This window comes from Phaseolus vulgaris, chromosome 11 (genome assembly GCF_051622355.1).
Source record: "Phaseolus vulgaris cultivar YP4 chromosome 11, ASM5162235v1, whole genome shotgun sequence".
In the NCBI taxonomy this organism is placed as follows: domain Eukaryota; kingdom Viridiplantae; phylum Streptophyta; class Magnoliopsida; order Fabales; family Fabaceae; genus Phaseolus; species Phaseolus vulgaris.
Genome location: NC_143508.1, coordinates 4,941,544 through 4,968,859, shown reverse-complemented (window position 1 = coordinate 4,968,859; position 27,316 = coordinate 4,941,544). Strand labels below are relative to the sequence as shown.

Here is a 27,316-nt window from a genome sequence, read left to right as displayed (position 1 = left end):
GAATTTGAACAAGTGGTGGGATTCTTTAACATGTAAAAAATGTTTTTAACTAGAAAACAAAAGTTTTAGTGTTTTTTTATTAAAAATTAATAAATCAATTAATTTAGATATTTAAGGATGTCCAATGCTCGGTGCCATTCAAATTGGTGGATTAGGATTTTTTTTTATTAAGTGAGAGGATGAGTAGTATTACTAACCTTGTTAGTTAAATATTTTCCGTTTTCTCTGTTTTTATTTAACTCCTACAAGAAAATCATAAAATAGAAACCAATTTTAGAGATAAAAAATAATTAGTTAATGACTAAATTAGAAACAATTTTAGAAACTAAAAATATTTTTTGTTTTTAAATTAGTTTCTATTATCGTTAAATAATTTTTAAATTAATATTTAATTAGCTACCAAGATTTTAACTACTAACTATTTAGATTCTAAATTTGGTAAAAAAAACCTTGGTAGCTAATTAAATACCAATTTAAAAATTATTTAACAATAATATAAACTAATTTAGAATTCAAAAGTTTTTTTAGTTTCTAAAATGATTTTTAATTTAGTCACTATAGCAATTAATTATTTTAATTTTTAAAATTAATTTCTATTTCATGATTTTTTTTAGTGATGATAAGAGTAGTCAACAAAAATTTTACATTGGACAAAAGGAGATTTTTGCATTATATGTACCAATTGATTTTATTGTTCATTGAAGCTTTCGGAATACATAACTAATTTATTTTAACAAATTATAATATTCTTACAATATTTCATATTAATTTATTTTTTTATAAACAAAATGTACAAACCCTAATAAAAGAACAAGTGTACCACCATGAGCAAAAACTACCATTGAAAGACACCATGAGAGATTCAGCACATAATATGCCACCTAATCATCCTAATCTATGATGAAATCTATGATTGGACATGTGCAGATCTTCTATCACGGAAGAAAAAGCAAAAGCACGACAAAACTTTGTACCTTGTATGGTAGTCCTATTATCTTAATTTGTAGGGTCAAAGGGGCAAGCATGTTTTGAAAAAGGGAAGCTCTTTAGTTTTTTTTTTTATCCACAAGGGAATGTCTTTAATGATTTCCACAGGAAGTTACATGAAAAAGACAAAAATGGGTGAAAATTTTGAATCATCATTTTTGTTACAGACACCCCATCCTGAGAACATTAAAAAGAAATTATTAAATAAAAATTCATTTTTATTTAATATTGAAAGGATGTAGAATGAATACGATTATGCTAAAACAAAATTATGGTGAAAACTTATATGATTTTATGACCAGTCTATTTAGTGTGTAACTTAAATGAATTTAGTTATATTTTAGAAAATAAATATAATATTATTTTATTAATATATACATATATGTAAATTATAATTTCTATATTAAATTAATTAGTTGAAAATTGAAATTAATTTTATTAATATTACTTAAACTGTAAAAATATCTATTTAGTTTCAATAATTTGGCTACATCTGTACTTCTCAGACTTATTTTGGAAAAGGTTTGAGGTAAACTTTCATAAACAATTTTTGAAGTTGTGGGATTATCTACCTAGACGCATGAGTAAAGCAGAAAATAGGAAACTCTAAAAATTTAACAAGTGTAAAGTAAGAAACAGTTATACAAACCAAATTTTGACATCAATTATTTTAAACCTTACTTAAGAAGTTATAATGATATTTGTAGGAGAGAACTTGAATATATGATTTTTGAAGTATTGCTTTTTCTTTCTATGTAAATATTAAAAGAATTAAAATAACTCAAGCGTTGCATCTTATGAGATGGTAGGTTTGAGTATAAAGGGCAACCAGATTTTGAAAATTGTTTGGATTGCTATTATTTGGTGTATCTGAGAAATGATGTACACTAATCATGAAATAGAAACTAACCAATTTTTAGAAACCAAAATAATTAGTTACAATAGTAACTAAATTAGAGATCATTTTAGAAACTAAAAAAAATGATTTATAAATTAGTTCCTATTATTGTTAAATAGTTTTTAAATTGGTATCTAATTAGTAACAAGGTTTTAGAGACCAAATTTAAAAACTAAATAATTGGTAGTTAAAACCTTGGTTGCTAATTAAATACCAATTTAAAAATTATTTAACAATACTATAAACTAATTTAAAAACCAAATTTCTTTTTAGTTTCTAAAACGGTCTCTAATTTAGTTACTATTGCAACTAATTATTTTGGTATCTAAAAATTGATTTCTATTTCATGATTTTCTTGTAGTGTGTAACTTTAATCATGAAAAAAAAATTCATTATGGTTCAACATCATCAAAGTTTTATTTATTCATTGGTGTTGAACATTACAAGAAAATCATAAAATAGAAATCAATTTTTTAAAAATCAAAATAATTAGTTACAATAGTAACTAAATTAGATATCATTTTAGAAACTAAAAAGAAAATTGATTTTTAAATTAGTTTCTATTATTGTTAAATAGTTTTTAAATTGATATCTAATTAGCAACCAAAGTTTTAACTATCAATTATTTAGTTTCTAAAATTGGTAGCGAAAATCTTGATTACTAATTAGATACTAATTTAAAAACTACTTAATACTAATAGAAACTAATTTAGAAATTATTTTTTTAGTCTGTAAAATGGTCTATAATTTAGTTACTATTGTAACTAATTATTTTTGTCTCTAAAAATTGGTTTTTATTTCATAACTTGTCAGTGACCTCCTCAAATTAATTTGATTCGTGTATTCTTACTTACTAAATTGCATAGCTTAGATTCTGCTTTTTTTTTCCTTGTGTTAGGCAGGCTGAAATCTTTAATGCTGCAGAACTTCATTGTCCCAATATCTTGCAATGAAATCTATAAAACCTGCAAAACACTTTACATCTAAGCTTTCCTTTATCTTGTTGCTGGAAAACATTGACTTGATCTTAGTCTGCTGCCATGATGGTTTCTTTTCTTTTTGCAGGAGATACAACCAGTTGCTGGACAGAGATGTTGGGTTTACAGAGTTAGAAGGACAACAAATATTTTCTGTGCCTTTTTAGCAGGACAACGAACCTTTTTAGCATAAGCACATGAACTTGAAGATTTAATTCCAACCTCAAAACTGTTTAGAGGCATGTAAAGAAGAAACTGTTGTTCTGTCAAAAACTCCAACACAACCATCAGATCCAGCAAGGAAAATCTTTTGGAATTAATCCAAAATTCAATAGTGAATATTAATAGTTTGTATAAGCTAATTCTACTTCTAAACATTTAGCAAAAACTAATTTTAATGACCAAAATAATTAATTAATTAAATTAGAATTTTTTTATAAATTAAAAAATTATTAATATTTAAAATAATTTTTATTATTAATAAAAATTTATAAAATAATTTTTAAATTAGTATCTAATTATTAATTATTAAATTTTTAGTTAGTAATTATTTATATTTTAAATTAATTTTTACTCATATTTTAGAGACTAATTTAAAATTTAAAATTATAATAATTAAAACTTTAATAATTAATTTAAAAATTATTTTATAATACTTTATTAATAATAAAAACTATATTAAATATTAATAAATTTTTAAATTAATATCTAACTTCTTAGTAATTAATTATTTTTATCTTTATATTTAATTATTATTTTGGTTTTGTTGATTATTCACTTTACACAGAAAGAATGGCATAGATTTGATTCTCCTTGTTTGTTTTCATTGATTCCCGTGTATTTGTGAGTGAGAAAGGTGCTGAAATAGTTGTTTTCCATTTTCACTTGTGCCCAAACTCACATAAATATATTATCCTTGATGTAATAAAATTATTAATAATAATTAATTATAATAATAAAATAATAATAATAAATATAATTATTTATAACAAAAAATAATTTATATAATAATAGTATTAAATATAAAAAAGAATAATATTATATAATACAGAAATAATTTTATATTTTTTTAAATGAAATATTTGATCAATAATATTTTAAAATAGATTTATATATATACAATAATAATAATAAATTATAAACAATAATAATAAATATAAACATAAATTACATATTTAATAATAATTAAAATTAATTTATTAAATAATGATATTAATAATAACAAAAAATTAATTTTAATTTCTTTTTATGAAAATATTTTTACATCAAATATTTTAATTAATTTAAATCTATAAAAACAAATCTCATATTTTATCATTTAAATATTAAAAATAAATTTATAAACTTACATTTTACATATTTTAAAAAAATTATCACTCACAAATTTCAATAAATTTTCTTCACAAATCTACTCAAACATATCTTATCCAAACAACTCAATTTTTTTTCCTTCAAATCCCCTCCTTAACATCTTTTACCCAATGAAACACAATCTTAAAGATTTTGTGGATGGTAGGAGTGATATTTCCATTTGTAACGAATGTTGACAAAATCTGCCCAAGTGAATAAAGAATGTTGACAATTATGCTTTGGGTTGGTGAGCAATGACTTGGCAACCTCATCATGGGAAGCTATGTCTGTGGTAGGTGACCATTTGGTAATGATCATTTTATCCTATTCAAAACTAAATAAAATAAAATACTCTTTCTATTATTAATTTAATTATTTTGTTAGTAGTACAATTATTCTTATTTAAAAATAAAATAAAATACTGCTCTATTATTAATTATGGACGCCTTAATTCTGACTCAATCAATCAAAATATGAGAATTAAATGTATAAAAGCCGCTTGGGAAACAATGTAAATAATAATATATTTAAAACTTCTTAACTTCACTATACTTCATTGGATTTTCCTTGTTATCTTATACAGAGTTAAGAAATAAATAAAAAATCATAACAACATTTTTCTCTCAGGTTTAATTTAAAGCCTCCAACATTAGGAAAATTAATGGGTATTAGGAGGATAACTCTGTAACTATAAACCAATCTTTTGTATTTTTATATATAGTTTTTTTTTATCAACAAGAAACAATTAAATTAAAACAATCCACTTAAGAAATGGTCTAATCCTTATACAGAGTAAGAATAAACAAAAGTATCTTTCCACCTACATACTTAAATCATAAAGAATTATTTCCCTACATTACCAGCAAAAGTAAGAACATTAAATTAAATACATACATACCAAGGATTCTAGACACTAGTGAGAGAACGAAAAATTCACTGACGGTATCTTTGAAACAATTCAGGACCAAACCTTAAGCTGTGCTAGAGAACAAATTTAAGAATGATCAACCACACTACCTTTAAATAAACAATTATTCATGTGTCTTCAAATTTCACTAATCAATGTTATCCAAACATTACCTATAATAAGATTAACTGAAGTAGATGCATCTAAGATTTTGAAATGTTCAAAGAAGATGTTCAATCGAACTCAGTCCTAATTAATTATAACAAAGATTCCAAATTATATAGTGATAGTAGGATATATTTATTTTCCCAGTAATTTTGTTTAAAATCTATTAAATATGAATAAGATGCGTCTTTAAATTAATTATAATAATACAATTTTACATTGGTGTGTTAGACAAAACAAGCACATAGTTTCTCACAAAAGGAGTTAAAAGCAAAGTTGTAAAATCCGCACTTATTCGGTCCGTTCAATCATGAAATAGTGAAATAAAATAATGAAATGTGTTCGGCACTAGTTCTTAAATAATTACACCACTCTCGTTAAGTGGCTATGACTTTTTCAGTTTTTAATTTTATAATACATATTTAAAATAAAGTTGGTTTAGATAAAGCAAGTTTGGGTTATTTTTCTATTCAATTTTTATATTTAGTGCTTATTACATTTGGAAAATCATATTTAATTGTATAAATGATTGAGAGGTTCATAAAAAACATGTGTCATCTAATTCAACCCCATCACTCTCAATTAATTACCGATCTTCCTTTAAATCTATACTTGTGATTTTAGCAACTTAATTTTCGTTTTCTATATTTCAGTCAAACAAAAACATTGAAATAAAAAAAAGGAATAATACCAATAATTCAATGTAAAATCAATTTCATTCATATCTTCATCTTCCATTTCTTTCTATACAATAAGAATTATTTAGAATAACTACAAATAATAATAATAATGATTTACAAATATAACTATTGAACAAATGAATATAAACTACAAATGAATCTCAATTACAATATCATTAACTAGAATTAAAAAGTGTACTTTTGTTCTTGAGAAAATTCTTGAACCATATTGCAGAAAGTTTTTCGTGTCTTTTCAAACTGTTTTTGTAATCCACATATGTCATTCCAAATCGCACAGTGTAACCCATGGACCATTCGAAATTGTCGAACAAAGACCATGCGAAATATCCTTTCACATTTGCACCATACCTGTAATATCATATGAATGAAAAACAGATTAAGAAAAAATTAACTTGCATAACCAAAAAAACACCTTCTAGGGTTGCAAAATGCTGATAAAAAAACAACAACTACTTACCTAATTGCAGAACGAAGATAGAAGAGATGACGATAGTAGTAATCAATTCTGTAAGTATCTAAAAGAGATTCCTCTAGAGATAATGTTTCATCGTTATTAAATTCGTTTACACCTGCAAATAATATAATGTATTATTTCTCTTTCTCAAATATATTTCTCTTAAAAGACTTTAATGAAGCACATATGTATAAATCGTTTTACTTACCATTTTCAGTTATGAAAATCAAAGGATTATTATACTTTTCTTTAGTATACAATAGAAGATCACGAATTCCTTTTGGGCAAACATATAACCAATCAGAAGCAATCTGCATAAATATAAAATGAAAAGGTGAGTTTCATACTTCATTAAAGGGATTAAATTAAAGTGCATAAACAAGCTTAGGTGAGTATAAACATACCTTTATGCCAATGGGCTTTCCATCACGCTCAACTGCAATTATTAACAGATAACAGAAGCAAATGTCAACCATGATCAAACTCAAGATATAAGCAATTTAGAAAGTTGGTGAAAAGTGTTGCAGATTGATTACTTACATTCAGAAGTGACTAAAGAATCAGTTATATAGTAAGGTTGAGCATTGCTTAAATGAGGTGCATCAGATGCATATGTTGAAGAATAGTAGTTTAAGCCAATGAAATCAAATGAACCAATCAGTAGCCTAGCTTGCTCCGCAGTAAACTTTGGTAACCGTGTTTTCACAAGTGATCGCATACTTTTTGGATATTCTCCTGTTGTTAATGGATCCATAAACCTGAAATCAATGAGCTTTTGATTTAGTTTTTCATTTCACTAGTCATGGTAGTCTCATATTAAAGCAAAAACCAGTTTTGGAACAACATATATGAATGTGCATTTTGTAGAGGGACAAAAAGGGATTTCTTACCATCCATACATGAACTCAATTGATCTTTCAGCAGCTTTTTGATCAGATTTGGTATCTGAGAATGGTACCATCCAATTAGCTACTAAGGTAATGCCTATCAAACCTTTTTGTGATACCTGCACATGCACATTTAAAAATATTAGTTCATTACTCTACTACACCTTTTCTTACATCATTTACATGGTTCTTAACAAAGTAACAAACCTGGTACTTGGTCCTGTAAACACGAACAGCTGCTGCATGAGCAAGTAGTTGGTTGTGTGAAACTATATAGGGCTCCCTACCAGAATCCCCTCCAGTGCAATTTGGATTTACCCAAGCAGAACAACGTCCTGGTGCCATTGTTCCATTTGCATAGCCATTAATGCTGTAAGTCCAAGGTTCATTCAATGTAACCCAGTGCTTAACTCTATCTCCAAATTCCTTGAAGCAAACTTCCGCATAATCCCGAAAATCCTTACTGAAGATTGATACAGGTGTTTGGTCAACAAAATTATACTGATATCTAGCTATTGAATTTTCCAAGAGTGCAGTTTGGAATCAAAACTCACATTATGAGAGGACTTAGGAAGCCACCATATTCATCTTCTAAAGATTGGGGAAGATCCCAATGGAAAAGAGTTACGAATGGTTTTATACCTACAAATGTTGATATTTAATTGTTATACGACCACTAATAACCGAAGAATGTGGGATAAAGAAAAAGTAACAGTATAAAGGTTTAGCCAACTGAGTTTGAACTTTACCATTAGCCAATAGTTCGTTGATGACATTGTTGTAATAGTCAATTCCTTCTTGATTTATACCTCCACTTAGCTTTCCATCTGCAATAAATCAAAGTTTGCATTGTTAAACTAATCTTAAGTCAAATTTAATCTAAAATGATCATCGTTCAACATTTGACTTACTTGGTAGTATTCTGGACCAAGATATCGAGAATCTGTATGAATCCAAGTTCATATTCTTCATAAATTTAGCATCTTCCTATGAAATTTATAGAAAATGTGTGTGTTATTATACTTTCAATTAGAATCGAAAAAGCTTATAATTCTGATCAGTTACAGGATATAAATACTACTTTGAAGAAATCATACCTTGTAACGGTGATATGTATCGATAGCCACATCTCCATTGCTTTTGTCCAGTATCTTTTCTGCATGTGAATTCATACATTGTAAATTATATGTTCCTTCTAAGATATTAACCAAACCATGGATAACATGTTATGTATCTGGGAAAGAAAATCTATATACCTGGATATCTATGGGTGAAAGTATCCCACACACTTGGTCCTCTACCACCTTCTCTTGCACCACCTTCAAACTATTACACATAAACAAGCAAAACATAATCAAGAACATGTCTTATAACTGATATGAATAGATACATCAGTACAAGAGTACAAGAGATAGAGCATCTCTCAAATACTCTTTTTAATTTTCTTCATTCATTGTTGATTAAAAAACACATTAGTAATTAGTAGTTGAGTACTGTATCTCATTAGTCTTTATATCTCATTAGTCTTAATACCTGATATGATGAGGATCCAGCCCCAAAGATGAAACCTGGAGGGAAACTGTCCCGATTCAGCGAAGCAACATCAATAATGGGATCGACTGCACCAGTTTCTGTGCAAATAACATTTGTTTTGCTAATCACAAGAACAAGAGTAATGAGGCTGAGAATGCAAAAGCCCTTGAATGCCATTTCTAATGATTCTGCTTAACGTGTTCTTTCTTTTTTTCGCTGTCAACGATTCTGCTTAATTCATTGTTTCACGTTGCCACAAGTGTGTCTTTATATAGGGAAACTAGCCAGCTATTGAACAAGATTATAATAATAATAAGATTGCATGTGCAGATCGAGAGCACAGAGTCTCATATGTTGACGTTGGAAAAACAATATTAAGCTCTCTCTTTGACAAATTCAAAGTTGAATAACAAATATGGCGGCATTTTTTTATGTTATGCAGAAAGCACATTTTCTTAACGGAAGTATTCATCAGCTTTGTTTATTTTTGTCTTTATGAACTACTAATTAATCACTAATTACCAAGAATGCATAGTTTAGTGTTTATAATCAAAAGACAAATCACCCAAATCTCTTTCATCATTTGTTTTTAACATGTGTCATTAGTATAATTGACGATCCTAGCAATACGTTAAGCCTACAAGCTACGGTAGGTATATGTTGGTTAGGTGGTGGTAAGGTTGGTTATGAATTGGACATACGCGTTTAATTTTTAAGTTGACTAGTATTTTAATTACTGGTGCAACTATTAGACAAAATAAAATTAAAAATAGTTATTGACGAAGCCATGATTTAAATCTGTCTAGTGGATCATCTAATAATCTCTTAATACATTAATAAAATCTACAATGATTTAATCATGTAATTAAAATCACGATTTCGAATAAGATGTGATATCAAATTTTGTTTACACAGAAAATAAACTTTAACAGAGCTTCTAGTTTTGAATTTTTTTAAACCTGATTTTGTATTTGAAATATCACTAAAACAAAATTATTCAAGAAAAATAATTATTTATGATTAAATTAGATATTATTTTACAAATTAAAAAAATTATAAAAATTATTAGTATATAAAGTAGTTTCTAAATAAACTGTCAATAATTTTCTTATAAAATAATATTTAATTTAGTTAAAATTGTACTTAATTATTTTTTAAAAATTATTTTTTATTTGATAATCTTATTGTGGTGGATGTAAGAATTAATTGAATTCAAAGTAATATTTAAATACTTAAAATTTTAAACTAAATTTAATAATCTCAATTGCATAGTTTTTAGAGATGGTATTTAAGAATGTTGACTATATTTTGTCAAATATTTACGCGTGTTAAATAATTTTTTTATTTTTATATAAAAATATTTTTTTAATAAATAAAAAAAGGTACGTAATCTCCTTGATGCTATGCTAATTTTGAAATAAACGTCATGCCGACAAAAGTTATCTGTGGATGAGGTCCACTGTAACTTGTTGACTGGGCTAATCTAATGTCATGGATGTTGAAGACAATCTTATCCAAATCAAAATAATAATGATGTTAATCCAAATGGACTTTCAAAATTATTCGTCTGAGAAAATTGTTTACCACGTTTATCTCTTTCTGTAATTTCTGAGAAATTCGTCAGCCAAGGAATTTGATTTTAGTTTTCGTAAACCTTTTGGCATATTATGAACTTTGAACAAACCTTATATAAATATTATTATAGAGAAGAAACAAGGTGATTGACACATATTACAAATTATGTTTATCACGTGTTGTATATTTGAGTGATCCTTTGAAATCTGCATGACTTTTCACTGTGGTTCCAACAAATATTATATATACTCTTAGGACTTTATAAACAAAGGGCTTAGTTACACTTTGTCTCCAATTAACAATATTCAACTTTGGTTTAAATGGAATGTTAATCCAAAATTTGACTAAACTTTGATCCACATGCAATTATCTATATTTGACCTTTCTTATTCAAGCAGTATTATGTGTTTAAACAAGTATTATGAAAAGCCATGTTTAGAGCACTGACTTTGAATTTCTTCAAAGTATATTTTCATCAAATTCCCCTGAATCTTACCTACTTCTGTGGTTTCAAAGAGTTTAAAGAAATTTCAAAAGATATAATATTACTTGAACAATTGTTTTAGATTTTGCAACTTTACTGATTAATTATCAAGATTTTTTTTATCAGTAATAAACAATAAATAAATGAGAACCACTTCAAGAATGGTTGAACCTTTATACAAAGTTTCACAATATCTCACAGTAACCAACTTCTAACTAGAACCGTATACCTAACTGACGAAAGCACTAACCAAACTAACACGTAAAAACTTCAAGGAACCATCCTCATGCACGCTGATGGTTCCAAACACCAATCAGAATAAGAAAACGAAGCAGAACGAGATTTTGCGAAAATCCAAAACTAAACTTTTAGGGTTTAGGGTTTAGGGTCACATCAGTCACATCCCTTTTGAAAATGATAAAGTTCCTTTGATTCCAGATTTCACTTACCACCCTCACCCAAATTGTACTCCACACAATGTTAATCGAGTCTGAATACTGACTCATCCATAAATGAGCAAAGTTGGACATAGTATCAATTATCAAGATCTTATTTACTGATTGTTTTAGATTTTGCAGCTTCATTGATGATTCTTTTAAGTATATAGACCATAAAGGTTTGATGCAGCAATTTATGCAGAGGAAGAGAACGAATCTATTGTCTGTTGAAGGCTATGCAGATATGATTCGGCAGCACTGATTGGATCTCTTAGCATTACTAGAGTCTCTTTGGGAAGGGAATTATGATTGCAAGTGTAAGGAAATGTAAAGGTAATTGGTGCTGTAAAGGCATGTGTTATAAAATTGTTAGTGCTGGAAAATTATGCAGAATTTGTTGCATAAATCAGTCATAAAAAAGTAGTAGAGGGTGTGCCAAAGAAGCCAAAGCCTATATAAGTTTTTTTGTTACTTTGTAATTCTTTTTGGATTATAAGTTAAGTGATGTGGTATATTTTTGAATGATAAAAAAAATTGTTAATAGCAACCATTCACTGTGTATTATGATATCTCAGAGATATATGATAAACTAAAAATAAAAATAAAAAGTATTGTTTCTTTTTTAATCTCTTTATTATAAGAAAATTATTAAATAAAAACTAATTTTAGAAATTAAAAAAATTAGTTACTATTTAACTAAATTAGAGACATTTTATATATTAAATAAATTATTTGTACCTGATGTAGTTTTTATTATTAATAAAAATTTATAAAATAGTTTCTAAATTAGTATTTAACTTTTTTTTATGAGTAAAAAACAAATGCATAAATAAAAGGTATTTAAGAGATATCTCAACCTTTATACAAAAAATATGCCTAAAACTCTTATCTTCCAACCTCTTTACAACAACCGAAAAACTTAATGCAGACACCTTATACTCGAGTTAACTATTTCCTAGAAACATTGGCTGACATCATGCAAATCAAAGGCTCAAGACACCAAGTTCAATATGAAATATTTACGTCACGCGCTTTAGACAGTACCCATGACCAAGCCTTCATCTGTACCAGAGTGAAGAGTTCAATGTGATCTATCTTGCCACATCTGAAAATTCTCTTGTTCCTATGGAACCACAACTCTCCTATAACTACTATTCACACACTTTCCCAGATCTTATTAACATTTTCCTTGACACCACACATCCTAAAGCTTTCAAAATGTTTTTTTGACTCCATTTGATCCGTCGCTGCCAACTCCATCCACTCGTAGCACTTACATTACACGAACAAGACGACTCTACATGTAAAAAAAAATGGAATAGAAAAATAACAAAATAAAAGGAAATAAAATTATTGTGAAATCGCATTATTTTCAATACATATACCATCAATATAATGCATGTATATGCTTTTGGATGCATACATGTATTATATATGTTTCTCTTTTAATATATTTATTGTGATGTTTATGTGTTCTGAATTTTTTTAATATATTTATTATGATATTTTTTTAGTTTTGTTACTATTATAAATAAATATTAGTGAAAAAAAATAGTCAAAAATAATATATTAATAATGAAAAGATTTATATTTATCATTATTCTTTTGTTATTAAAACTAATTTTGTAGTATTTTCTTTGTTGGACTAGTCAACGCTGAATAAGTTTTTCAAAAGGCATTGTCGAGTGCAGGCCATATGATATGATTAATACAGCATTATGAAGGTGGGAAGAAACCCGTAACCTAAGTTTGTGCATGCATATTGCATACTCACCCTAAAACTTGCCTTCTAATTAAAATAGATTTGAAAAAATCTTGGCCTTTTATATTTAATAAATAAAGTTAAGATAATTCAATACGTATTGTATTTGAATGTTTCGTAACAAACAACAATAAAAATGGACATTCACACAATATTACTTGTTGGGTTTCCAAAAGAAATCAAAGAAAAAAGAGAATAGAATAAAATATTGTTATATTAAATAAGTCAAACAAATTCATACCGTAGTAAAAAAAAAAATTATAAGGGAGCTTGTGAAAGGGTTTTATGTGGCTTGTATGTTCTCAATTAAGTGAGCTTTTGTAAGATTTATTCTTTTAGTTGAGTTGTTTGTTGTTCTAAGTTTGTGAGAGTTAGGTTGTTTGAAAGGGGTGTAGGAATATATTGTGTTATGGTTTGTAAAAGGATTGAGTTAACCCTAAAGTGGTTGATATTTATTTATTTTTTCTTACCGATAAAAAAAAAACAGCTTGTGAAACCTTTTCCTTCCCTTAAGACGGACTTCGCAGCAGAGGTCAGGGTTTATAACTTTCATGTGTAGGATTTTTTTTGTGTGTTTCTCTTTATTTTGTTGTTGCTTTTAAGGTGTAAGCTTCTTGGTATTGGTATTGGTAGCAAGTTTATTTTGACCTAATTCATCACTGGTCCATCAAAAATGGAATTAGGACGGATTATTGGTTGGTTAAGGTGATGTGGGCTGAAGTTTGTAATTCATCATGTTAGAAGATGGGTTGATGGTACGACAGGTCCATTAATTTTTCAAAAATAAATTTTTATTTTTTTTTATTTTTTATTTTGGATCTATTTACTTGGTTGTAGTAATTGATATCACTTTTTGGACAATAGAAATGCAATGAATAACAATAAAATTGAATCAAACTTTAATGTTTTAATAAAAGAAGGTTTAATACCTAATAAAATAAAATAAATATAAACAATACTTCAATTAATCAAATGATTATAAAGAAATTAATGTAAATGAAGTTTTATATAAAATTGACCACCGCCAATTTTAATTCCAAAAACATGAAATTCTTCTTTAAAAGTGTCAAACTCGCCCTGCCTTTGACCTGTCGGGTTGACAGAATTAGACAGGTCAGACTAAGAAGGTTTGATGAGTTCAAAAAAAAGTTAACTCTCAACTTAAATGATGGTGAACTAGCAAACTAACCCGTTTTGTCATCTCTATTTTTAGGTGTATTCTTAACTTATACATGACTATGGTTTTTTTTGGACAAGTCTTAACCTTATGATATTATTTTCTTTTGTAATGAAATGGTGCATCCCAAGGATACCATTTTATTCAATTTATTTTTTATGATAAAAAAACTAAATAAGATTTTTATATATAAATTTTAAGTTTAATAAAAAATCGTTGAGACGTCTCACATATATTCTTTATGTATAAATAGATGATTTAGCTCAGAACATATCAATAGTAGTATAGTAAATTGTATTTCCAAATTGTTCTTTATAGTTTTATCAAACCTTTATTCCTTTAGATTTAGAATTATTTTTATAATTTTATTTCTTCATTTCGAGCATGAAAGAGTTCTACTTCATTATTATTATTCGCTCTCAAATGAAAAATAAATAAATTCCAAGCTACATTTCAACTTAAATTTTGATAAAAACTTCATAAACATATGAAGAATTATTCTTTCAATCATTTTGTGCAATACTCAATTTTCTCTTCCTCAAATTCAAAACCCATAGGTACAATATACTTTGCTTAGGAGTAGATAAAGTCACCACTATTAAGGAAATAATAATTACTATACATGAAGTCTTCATATATTTACTATACATGAAGTAAAGTAAACACACATAAGAAAATAAAAATATATTCTTTCTTCTTACATACAATTTTCTTTATAACCACATAATGTAATTTTGCATTTCAAGAAATAATGGTTCCAAATAATGTAAACACATACTTAGAAAGAAACTTTTTCCTATTTATATTTCATGTATAATCATGTATGCATCACACTAGATAAATACTATACACAAATTAATATTTTACCACAAGTGAGAAAAACTCATTATAATCAATCATCTTCATTTGTAGAAAATCTTTTGACATTATTCATGCCTTGAATCTTTCCTTCTCCGCACTTAGTATTCCTTCTTGTTTTCTTCAATACACAATTGCATCCAACCATATTTTGATTTTTAGGTAGCTCCACAAGTGTTCACATGTGATTATTCTTCAAATATTCAAGGTTTTCCTCATGGCACTTTGTCATTGCTAACTTTTTATACTTTCTTGTGCTCCTTGTGAAATTTCTTGGGTTTAAACATTTTCTTCATTATAACTTCCACAAGCCAACTCTTTTCACTAAAATAAAAACATGAAATAAAAATCAATTTTAGAGACAAAAAAAAAAGTTGTTATAGTAACTAAATTAGAGGTCATATCAGAAACTAAAAAAATGTTTATAAATTAGTTTATATTATTTTTAAATGGTTTTTAAATTGGTATCTAATTAGCAACAAAGGTTTTAACTACCAATTATCTAGTTTTTAAATTTGGTAGCAAAAACATTGGTTGTTAATTAGATACCAATTTAAAAATCATTTAACAATAATAGAAATTAATTTAAAAATCAAATTTTTTTTAATCTATAAAATGATCTCTAATTTAATCACTATAACAACTAATTATTTTTTTTACTAAAAATTAGTTTATATTTCATAATTTTCTTGTAGTGTTTTTTCCACTTGCAATCTTAGAAAACAAAACATTATTAACATATGTTCAAATGGTGGTGCAATTGTTTTATTTCATTCCTTGTTTATCCTCCAATTTCTTGCAATAGATACATTTAGTTTTGTACATTTCACCAACTGTTATCTTTTCAAAGTGTTATCCCATAACACTTTTCAACCTTTCTTTTTCAAAAATTCTGTTTGTGTTGTTGAATCTATTTCACCAGTTACTTCTAAAGATGGTTTCACAAATTGATTCAATGGAGCTTGACCTGCATTACTGGAACCTAGAAAGGGAGTTGGTTATTGTGAAGATGGTAGGGTTAGTACTTGTATATATTGATTTTCGTACTCATCTTCTCTCCAATTAACATTAGTAACACATGAGAAAAAAAAATACAAATGAAACAAAGTTAAGTTTAAAAATATTTCAAATGTTTCCTTGTTTCCTTTCTCTAAATGAGATTTTTTGTTTATAATATATCATCTAAACGAAATCATATATGAAGAGAAAATTTAAAATAATAATAATAATTAGAATTTATAAATGCATCTTTCATCATTTTTAACTTAAATTTACGTTGGTAAAAAAATTAGAAAACATAATTTCTTTTATATTAAGAAAGTAAGAGTTTACAATATTAAATACTGGAAATTGAGAATAAGATATCTTCATGTGAAAAGATAAAAAATATTAAAAATAAATACAAATAATTAAATGTGTGTCTTATAAACTATTTGATTTAATAAAATTAATATTTGTTTGATTTAATAAAATTAATATTTGTGTTTCTTATAATATCATTTGAATGAAAAAAAAACTTGTAAAGAGAAAAGTGTCTTGGATTTCTAAGTTTGTTGATATTAAACTAGTCAAATAATTGAGAGATAATAATTTGTACTTTTTTAAATGATTCCAAAGAGAACAATATAAAAAAAAAATTAAATTATAAATGTTTTAATAACTAATATGAATCTATATAGGGACAAACGATATAGGGAAGTTAATAAAGATGGAGATGTGACATAAATGTATATACATATTCTCTATCCATATACAATCAATAAAAAAAAATTATTAAAATTGAGACAACTTGAAATAATGTCTACGAAACAAGTTTATTTGTCATTTTTAGTTAAAATATAACGGTAAGATATAATATTCTCATTAATAATTATCAAGTTTTTTTATTATAAATTTATTAATATCTTAAATTAAAATTAATGGTGTTAAATAAAATTGCATATCTGCACAGTGTATATGTTATCCTAATCCTGAGTCAGCAGTGAGATTGAAAAGAAAAACATTACATGATCTAGTATTGCTATAGTTATCAACTTGTGACATATATCTAAGTAATTGAAAAATAATGTTAAAATGAATCAAAGACTATAAATATGTACTTGTTCAAAGTAATAAATAATTTGAGAGTTTATCAACGAACTAAAACAAGTTTTTGAATCCAGATTAAGGGGGACGGTTGTGGGGTTAAGATTATACTTATAAATTGCAATTCATAACGGATAAGTAATGTGTACCGGTCCGCATCGGACGACCGCAGGATACTCATGGTAAAATCATCACAAAACCCTGCGTCTTATACGACTCTTCGTCCTTCCATGACCTCTAGCCGGACGAACGAGTGGTTTATGTCGAATAAATCGAATTTAATCCAGAACGTGGTTACACGTGTAGAAAAGAGCAGTTATAACAACCATTGACGAAGTAAAAACACGTCCTCTAGACCACTCCCCTGGTTTTCAGGAAACCACCAGGCACGACCCAAAGACCACTAAGCATGTCTCTAACCATCAACTGATTGGCCCACATGGCCAAGGCCCAGGTCAACCTACTAAAGGGACTTCTGAAAAGGGGGGAAAGGTACGTTTTCCATACTATCAGAGAATTCTCACTTGAGCACCATCGCTGACTTGAGCGTCGGAGTGCAATCGCAGGTACCCCCGCCGGCCGACCGAAGCACGCGAAGAGAAAGAAGACTTGAAGAATAGGACAACCAAGAGTGAAGAAGACACCTTGTATCGACGTGGATCAACATTACTCAGTCCCCAATATCCATACAGGTACAATTGGCGCCCACCGTGGGGCCCGAGTAATCATTATTCCCAGACCCAAGGATCCCAACAGTTGAAGATGGACTCAACGGCAAACAACAACAATGATATCTCCGAAGAGCATAGGACCATACTCCAAACCCTCCAGATTCAGATGCAGGAGTTACTCCAAAAAGGAGTCATCGATCAACTTCGCCAGGATGAAGAAAGGAAAAGACGAGAAGAAGAGCGTCAACAACACGCAGAGGAGATAGCACAATTGAAAGAACAGAACAAGAGATTGTTGGATAGACTTGAGCAATCTGAACGCGAAGGGCATTCACGTGCACCTTCTCCATCACCGTTCCAATCAGGAACAAGAACAATAGCCCAGGCTATACCTCACACGTCACTCGTTCAACACACCCGTCAGAGTGCAAAGCCAGTAACCCCAAACGAGGTAGCAAACCCGAAAGGCCATCCGTTCACTGATGACATCATAGCCACTCCTCTCCCTGACAAGTGGAGGGGCCTAACGATAAACCTTTATGACGGTTCCACAGATCCAGACGAACATCTGAATATATTTAGAACTCAAATGACCCTTTACACAACCGACCGAACGGTATGGTGTAAAGTCTTCCCCACCTCTCTCAGGGAAGGCCCCCTTGGATGGTTTTCGGACCTTCCACCCAATTCCATTGCAAGCTTCGACGCTTTGGAATTGAAGTTCACCACGCAATACGCCACAAGTAGACCTCATCGGACATCCTCCATGTCTCTTCTAAATGTCAAACAAGAAAGGGGAGAATCATTGAGAACATTCATGAACAGATTTAGCAAAGTGTGTATGAACATTCGTAATCTTAATCCAGAAATAGCCATGCATCATTTGGTCTCGGCCATACTACCAGGAAGGTTCACTGAAAGCCTTATCAAACGACCTCCGTGCAATATGGATGAATTAAGAACAAGAGCAACAAAGTTCATGCAGATAGAAGAACATATTGACTACCATCGAAAAACTTATGCTGAGAACACGGACAATAGCAAAGGAATTCGTCCCCCCACAATACCGACCGACCGAGAACGACATCGCCCCAATAGGGGACCCCGTTTCCACAACTACACTCCCTTGATTGTACCAAGGGGTAAGGTTCTCGACGAAGCACTGCAGATTGAATTGATTCCGACATTGAGGCCATCACAAACCCCTCCCAATGCCGACACCAGTAAACGTTGCCAATACCATCGTAACTATGGCCACACGACCGAAGGATGCCAAGCACTGAAAGATAAAATTGAAGAGCTCGTCCAGGCCGGTCATCTGCGCAAGTTCGTGAAAACCACCATCACTGCACCCAGGTCACCCCAGCGTGATCATGATCCCCGCGAACGTTCGGGACGAAGAGACGACCGGACCCGTGACAACCACTATCGTTCAAGCAGAAGAAAAAGAAGCGAAAGTCCGATCAGACGAACGAGGCCTAAAAGCGAAAGCCCTGAACGTAGAAGTCGAACTAAACAAAAAGTTCGCACAGTCATCAATACAATCGCTGGACCGGTATCGCTCGGTCAGCCCCCTCAAGAAATTAATTACATTGCAGGCGGCTTTGCGGGTGGAGGATGCTCTAATTCGGCAAGGAAAAAACATTTGAGAGCAATTCAATCCGTTCATTCGACTCCCACACAACGCCGACCGCATATACCACCAATCACTTTCACTGACGAAGACTTCACAGCAATCGATCCATCTCAAGATGACCCCATGGTAATAACTGTGGAGATAGATAAATTTGCAATTGCAAAAGTTTTGGTAGATCAGGGTAGCTCGGTCGACATCCTATATTGGGAAACGTTTAAGAAGATGAAGATTCCAGAAGCAGAGATACAACCCTACAACGAGCAGATAGTTGGTTTCTCAGGGGAAAGAGTGGATACGAAAGGATTTATCGATCTATACACCACGTTCGGGGATGATTACCTCAGCAAGACCATCAACATACGATATCTACTCGTTAATGCCAATACATCGTACAATATTTTGCTCGGTCGACCATCTATCAACAGATTGAAAGCCATTGTCTCAACTCCTCATTTAGCTATGAAGTTCCCCTCGGTCAATGGAGACATAGCAACCGTACATATAGACCAGAAGACAGCACGAGAGTGTTATGTAGCTAGCCTGAAGGTGGAGCCGACCCGAAGGCTTTATACCACGTCAGCCGAACGGACCACAGAGCGAAGAGGTCGGTCAACAGAAAGACGCTCCAGAGGAAGAGAATCTAGAAGACACTTGGTCGCTTTAGTCGATCTAGATCCTCGACTGGATGATCCCCGAATGGAAGCAGGAGAAGATCTTCAACCCATATTCCTTCGGGACAAAGACCGGAAAACATACATGAGAACATCCCTCAAACCAGACGACCGAGAGACGATCGGTAAAACATTAACAAAGAACGCTGATCTTTTCGCCTGGACGGCTGCAGACATGCCAGGGGTAAAATCAGATGTGATTACCCATCGATTGTCTGTTTATACAGAGGCCAGGCCGATCGCTCAAAAGAAAAGGAAACTAGGTGAAGAACGGCGGAAAGCCGCACGAGAAGAAACCGACAAGCTAATTCAAGCTGGTTTTATTCAAAAGGCCCACTATACGACATGGCTAGCCAATGTAGTGATGGTAAAAAAGACGAATGGAAAATGGAGAATGTGCGTAGACTACACAGACCTTAACAAAGCGTGCCCAAAGGACTCGTATCCTCTACCTACTATCGACCGGCTGGTCGACGGTGCAGCCGGTCATCAAATCCTAAGTTTCCTTGATGCTTATTCAGGTTACAATCAAATACAAATGTACCACCGTGATCGAGAAAAAACCGCGTTTAGAACAGATTCTGATAATTTCTTCTATGAAGTCATGCCGTTCGGCCTCAAGAATGCAGGAGCCACATACCAACGACTCATGGATCACGTATTCCACGACATGATCGGTCGGAATGTAGAAGTATACGTTGACGACATTGTCGTCAAATCAGACTCTTGCGAACAACATGTTTCTGACTTAAAAGAGGTTTTTCAAGCCTTGCGTCAATACCGCATGCGTTTAAACCCGGAGAAGTGCGCGTTCGGCGTAGAAGGGGGGAAGTTCTTAGGCTTCATGCTCACACATCGGGGTATAGAGGCTAATCCAGAAAAATGCAAGGCAATCACCGAAATGCGAAGTCCCAACGGACTCAAAGAGATCCAGAGACTAGTCGGCCGTCTCACTTCGTTGTCTCGATTCGTACCTAAGCTTGCCGAACGAACGAGACCCATCATAAAACTTCTGAAGAAGACAAGTAAATTTGAATGGACAGATGAATGTGAACAAAATTTCCAACAGTTAAAAGCATTTCTGGCATCTCCACCGGTCATCCAGAAACCGAACGCACGGGAACCCATTGTGGTCTACCTCGCCGTCTCCAATGAAGCGGTGAGTTCCGCTCTGGTACAAGAAATTAAAGCGGAAGAACGACCGGTATATTTTGTAAGTCGAGTCTTACATGACGCAGAAACCCGGTACCAAATGGTCGAAAAAGTTGCCTTCGCTTTGGTCATCACCGCACGACGGATGCGGATGTATTTCCAAAATCACAAGGTCATTGTTAGGACTAACTATCCCATTATGAAGATTCTCACCAAACCTGACCTCGCCGGACGAATGATAGGTTGGGCAGTCGAACTGTCAGAATTCCACATCGAATACCAACCCAGGGGAGCCATCAAGTCCCAAGCCCTCGCCGACTTCACAGCAGAACTCACTCCCTATCTGACCGAACGGACTCCCCGATGGACACTATACGTAGATGGGTCATCTAACAGTCGTTCGTCCGGAGCAGGAGTTGTACTTGAAGGACCAGGGGAGATTGTTGTCGAACAAGCCATGAAATTTGAATTTAAAACTTCCAATAATCAAGCCGAATACGAAGCTATAATCGCAGGTTTGCATCTGGCGATTGAATTGGAGGTAACAAATATAACTTGTAAAAGCGACTCCCGTCTAGTCGTCGGACAGCTTACAGGGGAGTATGAGGTAAGAGAAACATTACTCCAACAGTATTTTCATTTCGTAAAAAATCTTCTAAACAGGTTCAAAGAAATCTCCTTCCAACACGTACGGAGGGAAAATAATACTAGGGCGGACGCTCTATCGAGATTGGCTACCCTAAAAAAGAAAGGCGCCCACCGGTCGGCCATACACGTGACCCTGGCTAAACCAAGTGTTGGTACCGAAGAATGCATGGCGACTGACACCCAACCTAACTGGATGACTCCCATAAAACAATATCTTACCGATGGTGTATGCGATCCACATTTGGAGAAAACGATGAAGTTACAAGCCGCCCGATACATACTGATTGGCGAAGATCTTTACAGGAGAGGGTATTCCCGCCCCCTCCTAAAATGCCTTGGTCCAGAACAAGTCACTTATGTAATGACCGAGTTACACGAAGGGATATGCGGAACCCATTCAGGAGCGCGGACTATGTCCGCCAAAATTCTGAGAGCAGGATACTACTGGCCGACCTTACAAGGAGACTGCACTGAATACGTTCAAAAGTGCGTGAAATGTCAAGAGTTCGGCACCCTATTGCACCAAAAACCAGAGCATTTGCACTACATCCTATCCCCTTGGCCGTTCGTGAAATGGGGAATGGATATTATCAGACCTTTCACACCCGGAAAAGGGCAATGCAAGTTCCTACTGGTGGGTATAGATTACTTCACCAAATGGATTGAGGCTGAACCACTAACAGCCATCACCGCCCGGAACGTACAAAGCTTTGTGTGGAAAAACATTGTCTGCAGGTTCGGCCTACCTCAGATCATTATCACAGACAACGGTCGACAGTTCACCGACCGTGGGCTAGCTGAATTCTATGAGAAACTTCACATCAAACATATAACGAGTTCGGTCGAACACCCTCAAACCAACGGTCAGGCGGAAGCCGCCAACAAAGTTATTCTCAATAAGTTAAAGAAGAGACTTGGCCCGTCCAAGGGAAATTGGACTGAAGAATTGTTAGAGGTTCTGTGGGCTTATCGTTGTACTCCCCAGTCAACAACTCAAGAAACACCTTATAGCCTGACGTACGACACAGAAGCCATGATTCCGGTCGAAATCGGCGAGCCTTCACTACGCCGACAGACGTTAGACCTAGACTTAAACAAGGAAAGTCTACTAGTCGGCCTCGACCTCATCAATGAATTAAGGGACAAATGCAAGATAAGGGAAGAAGCATGCAAGATACGAGCAGCACGAAGGTACAACTCCAAAGTGAAGCCACGAAGCTATCAGAAAGGAGATCTAGTTTGGCGCATGCGCAGCGACGCCCGGAAGGACGGAGGAAAGTTTTCAAGCAATTGGGAAGGTCCGTTCCGCATCTCCGACACAGCAACAGGAGGAGCTTATTACTTAGAATATTTGTCAGGAAAATCTGCACCGAGAACGTGGAATGCCACGCATCTCAAATTCTATTACAGTTGATGAATAAACTTAGTGCACTCTTTCCTCGCTCGGTAGTTTTATCCCTAAGGAGGGTTTTCTACCGAGAAGGTTTTAACGAGGCACTTTAAATCACCAATCTTGGTCAGAAATTTAGTTAATTCACCGTTCATTCGGTCGGAATACATAACGAAAGTTATCCGAATTATAACTTAAACGTTATTCACCAATCTTGGTCAGAAATTCAATTAATTCACCGTTCATTCGGTCGGAATACATAACGAAAGTTATCCGAATTATAACTTAAACGTTATTCACCAACCTTGGTCAGAAATCGAAATTATTTATGCCTCGTTCGGCATCAGAATTATTCAGAATTATTTATGCCTCGTCCGGCATCAGAATTATCTTATTACTTTAAGGTAATCCGAATTATTTATGCCTCGTCCGGCATCCGAATTATCTATTAATTCATTAACCGTGCGTTCGGCCAGAATATATAACGAATTATAACTTCAACGTTATTCACCAACCTTGGTCAGAAATCGAAATTATTTATTAATTAACCGTTCATTCGGTCGAGATTATATAACTACGGCTATCCGAATCATATACTTCTTCAAAACCCGGATCTATGCTCACAACAATCTCTGCAACATAAACACGAAAGTAAGAAACAGATACGCTATTAGCCGAACGACCGCAAGAAGAAGGTGCTCACCTTTTAGTTCCGCCTACTGCTTGGACGACCCATAAAGAGCTATCAGTTCCCACGTAGGGGCCTACACGGTAGTTGATTCACGACCATCAAAATTTCTTGGTCGATGGGAGACAAAGATTCCCAAAGCCGATGGTCAAGAGAGGTGGGATTCTCCGTCCAATAGAATGGAAATTTTGTGCCTCCAGCAGCATTATAGAATAGATTTCGTGCACCGGACGACCGCAGGGTACTCATGGTAAAATTATCACAAAAACCCCTGCGTCTCATACGACTCTTCGTCCTTCCATGACCTCGAGCCTGGGGGGCAAGTGTACCGGTCCGCACCGGACGACCGCAGGATATTCATGGTAAAATCATCACAAAACCCTGCGTCTTATATGACTCTTCGTCCTTCCATGACCTCTAGCCGGACGAACGAGTGGTTTATGTCGAATAAATCTAATTTAATCCAGAACGTGGTTACACGTGTAGAAAACCCCTGCGTCTCATACGACTCTTCGTCCTTCCATGACCTCGAGCCTGGGGGGCAAGTGTACCGGTCCGCACCGGACGACCGCAGGATACTCATGGTAAAATCATCACAAAACCCTGCGTCTTATACGACTCTTCGTCCTTCCATGACCTCTAGCCGGACGAACGAGTGGTTTATGTCGAATAAATCGAATTTAATCCAGAACGTGGTTACACGTGTAGAAAAGAGCAGTTATAACAACCATTGACGAAGTAAAAACACGTCCTCTAGACCACTCCCCTGGTTTTCAGGAAACCACCAGGCACGACCCAAAGACCACTAAGCATGTCTCTAACCATCAACTGATTGGCCCACATGGCCAAGGCCCAGGTCAACCTACTAAAGGGACTTCTGAAAAGGGGGGAAAGGTACGTTTTCCATACTATCAGAGAATTCTCACTTGAGCACCATCGCTGACTTGAGCGTCGGAGTGCAATCGCAGGTACCCCCGCCGGCCGACCGAAGCACGCGAAGAGAAAGAAGACTTGAAGAATAGGACAACCAAGAGTGAAGAAGACACCTTGTATCGACGTGGATCAACATTACTCAGTCCCCAATATCCATACAGGTACATAATGTATTTGAATAATTCTCGTCAAGGGATAAGAATAACCTATGTTCCCAATATTCTTCTGTCCAATTGTCGGTGTCATTAGAATTATCATATCCATGATATTTTTGTTTTGACACTCAACAACCCCACCACAAAAGTATTTTTTAACTTTATCTTTTTAATTCCAACTTTTGAACAATATTAGACTTTTTTTGTTAACAACTAATAGTAGAACACGAGACAATGTCTTATACCATTATTTTCATTTCTCCGAATAATTACAAAAGAAATGTTTCCATACTCACAATTTTAAAAAAAGTGGAGTGAGAATGTTAACGTCTTGTATTGAAGAAGTGATATTTGTAATAATTTTTTTCTAATTTGAATGTGACATTGATGTCATTTATCTTATCATTAAGGCTTTAACCATTAAAAAAAAATCTCTTATGGATTTTACAAGATGATGTTTTATTGCATTACTTGTTAAAGTTTTATTATCTTGTTTTTTTATCAGCAAAAAATAATAAATAAATAAATAAGAAGTATTTTATGAATATTTCAATCCTTATACAAAAGATCTGTTGAGTCTCTAATCTTCTAATCTCCTAACAAGAACAGAAAAAACCTACAAGCAGTTATCTCTTATAAACATTGACTGACCTCATGCAAATCAAAGGTTCAAGACACCAATCTGAGTATGAAAAACTTACTCCATTAGCTTTAGACAGAATCCATGACAAAGCCTTCATCTATGCTATATTGAAAATTTCAATATGATTTATCCTGCCACCTCTGAAAGTCCTCTTGTTCCTATGGAACCACAACACTCCTACAACTACTATCCACATTCCGCCCCATATCTGACTAACACTTTTCTTGTACCACTCATCCTTAAGCTTTCGAAATGTTTTTTTTTTTTGCTCCCTATGATCTGTTGCTGTTAATCTCATCCACTCGTAGCACTTAGACCACACGAGTCAGGCAACTCTACATGTTCCAAAAAAAAGGGACGTGGTTTCCTCTTCCTCCCCACACAAACAACACATAATGGTATTCATGCATAACCCCTTTCTAACCAAGTTTGCTTCAGACACTATTTTGTCTTCCAAAACCTTCCAAGCTATAAGTTGTGAAGATGGTTGTGCCTTCAGCCTCTAAAAAAACTCATACAACTCATTCTCAACCCCCTAAACATCTTCTTTAAGGACTTTGTTCGTTGATTTTACCGTGAACACAACTAACTCTTTGTCTTTCCAAGCCCAAGAATTCTCCTTATCTAACTTTACTCTCTGATCCCCTAAGACTTGCATCAACTGTTGTTCCTGATTCTGATCCCATTCAAACAGATTCCTTCTCCATTTGATCTTCCAATTCCACTCTGAATTTTGTGACCTCTCCCCCGCGTGCCAAATGGATGAACCCTTGTTGGAGCTAATGGTGAAAAGTCTCGGAAAGGCGTCCTTGAGATTCAAGTTGCCTACCAATTTATCCTCCTAAAACCTTATCTTCCTCTCATTCCCAACCTCCCAAGAAAAAGTATCCTCAAATTTATCTTTCCACTCGTCAAGAGACCAAACCTCCTTCAAGTCCCTCCACCAAAGAGAATTGATTATGCTCTTTCTTCGACTCCGAAGATCCTTCCAACCTTCATATTTTGAATCTAGAACTTCTTTCCACAAACCTATCTTCTCAAATCTTAATCACCAGATCCACTTGTCTAACAAGATAATATTAAAACGCATTAAATCTATCATGCTATGCCCTCCATCCTCTTTTGACTCACAAGTTTTTTTTTCCACGAAATCCACGCAGTTTTCCTGCCTTCCAATCCTCATCCCCACAAAAATATATTATCTTGGTAACACATCATGCATTCTTGATCTGGTATCAACATTCTTATAGTTAGGAAGTGTAATTTTTTATCTGGTTTAGAGAAACAATATTAGTTTTAGACTCAGATAGATTGTGTATAGATTTTTTATATTATTTTTAAAGGATTGAAGCACCAAATATTCCTATTTAATATTTTATAATTAAAAAAAAATTCTTTGTAACACATCATACACACGGATTGATTTAATGTCATTTTCTTAAAATGACGAGGCATTGCATTCTAAGGATAGCTTGACATAAACATCATAATG

General features: G+C 32.7%; 2 protein-coding genes across 2 annotated transcripts; one reads left to right on the top strand and one right to left on the bottom strand.

Annotated features, from left to right (window-relative positions):
- Nucleotides 1–5,981: 5,981 nt before the first annotated feature.
- On the bottom strand, nucleotides 5,982–9,101 carry LOC137829811 (beta-glucosidase 24). The gene is made up of 13 exons (XM_068636743.1): nucleotides 8,860–9,101; nucleotides 8,583–8,652; nucleotides 8,424–8,482; nucleotides 8,238–8,313; nucleotides 8,076–8,153; nucleotides 7,881–7,968; nucleotides 7,534–7,789; nucleotides 7,330–7,445; nucleotides 6,980–7,197; nucleotides 6,844–6,875; nucleotides 6,648–6,750; nucleotides 6,443–6,554; nucleotides 5,982–6,333 (listed from the first exon to the last, which is right to left on the bottom strand). The coding sequence occupies exons 1-13, from the start codon at nucleotides 9,034–9,036 to the stop codon at nucleotides 6,141–6,143; spliced, it is 1,578 nt and encodes a 525-aa protein (XP_068492844.1). The 5' UTR covers nucleotides 9,037–9,101; the 3' UTR covers nucleotides 5,982–6,140.
- Nucleotides 9,102–17,999: 8,898 nt separating this feature from the next.
- Nucleotides 18,000–23,429, top strand: LOC137822631 (uncharacterized). The gene has a single exon (XM_068627554.2). It carries the CDS (start codon nucleotides 18,000–18,002, stop codon nucleotides 23,427–23,429), a length of 5,430 nt encoding a protein of 1,809 aa, XP_068483655.2.
- The last annotated feature ends 3,887 nt before the right edge of the window (nucleotides 23,430–27,316 follow it).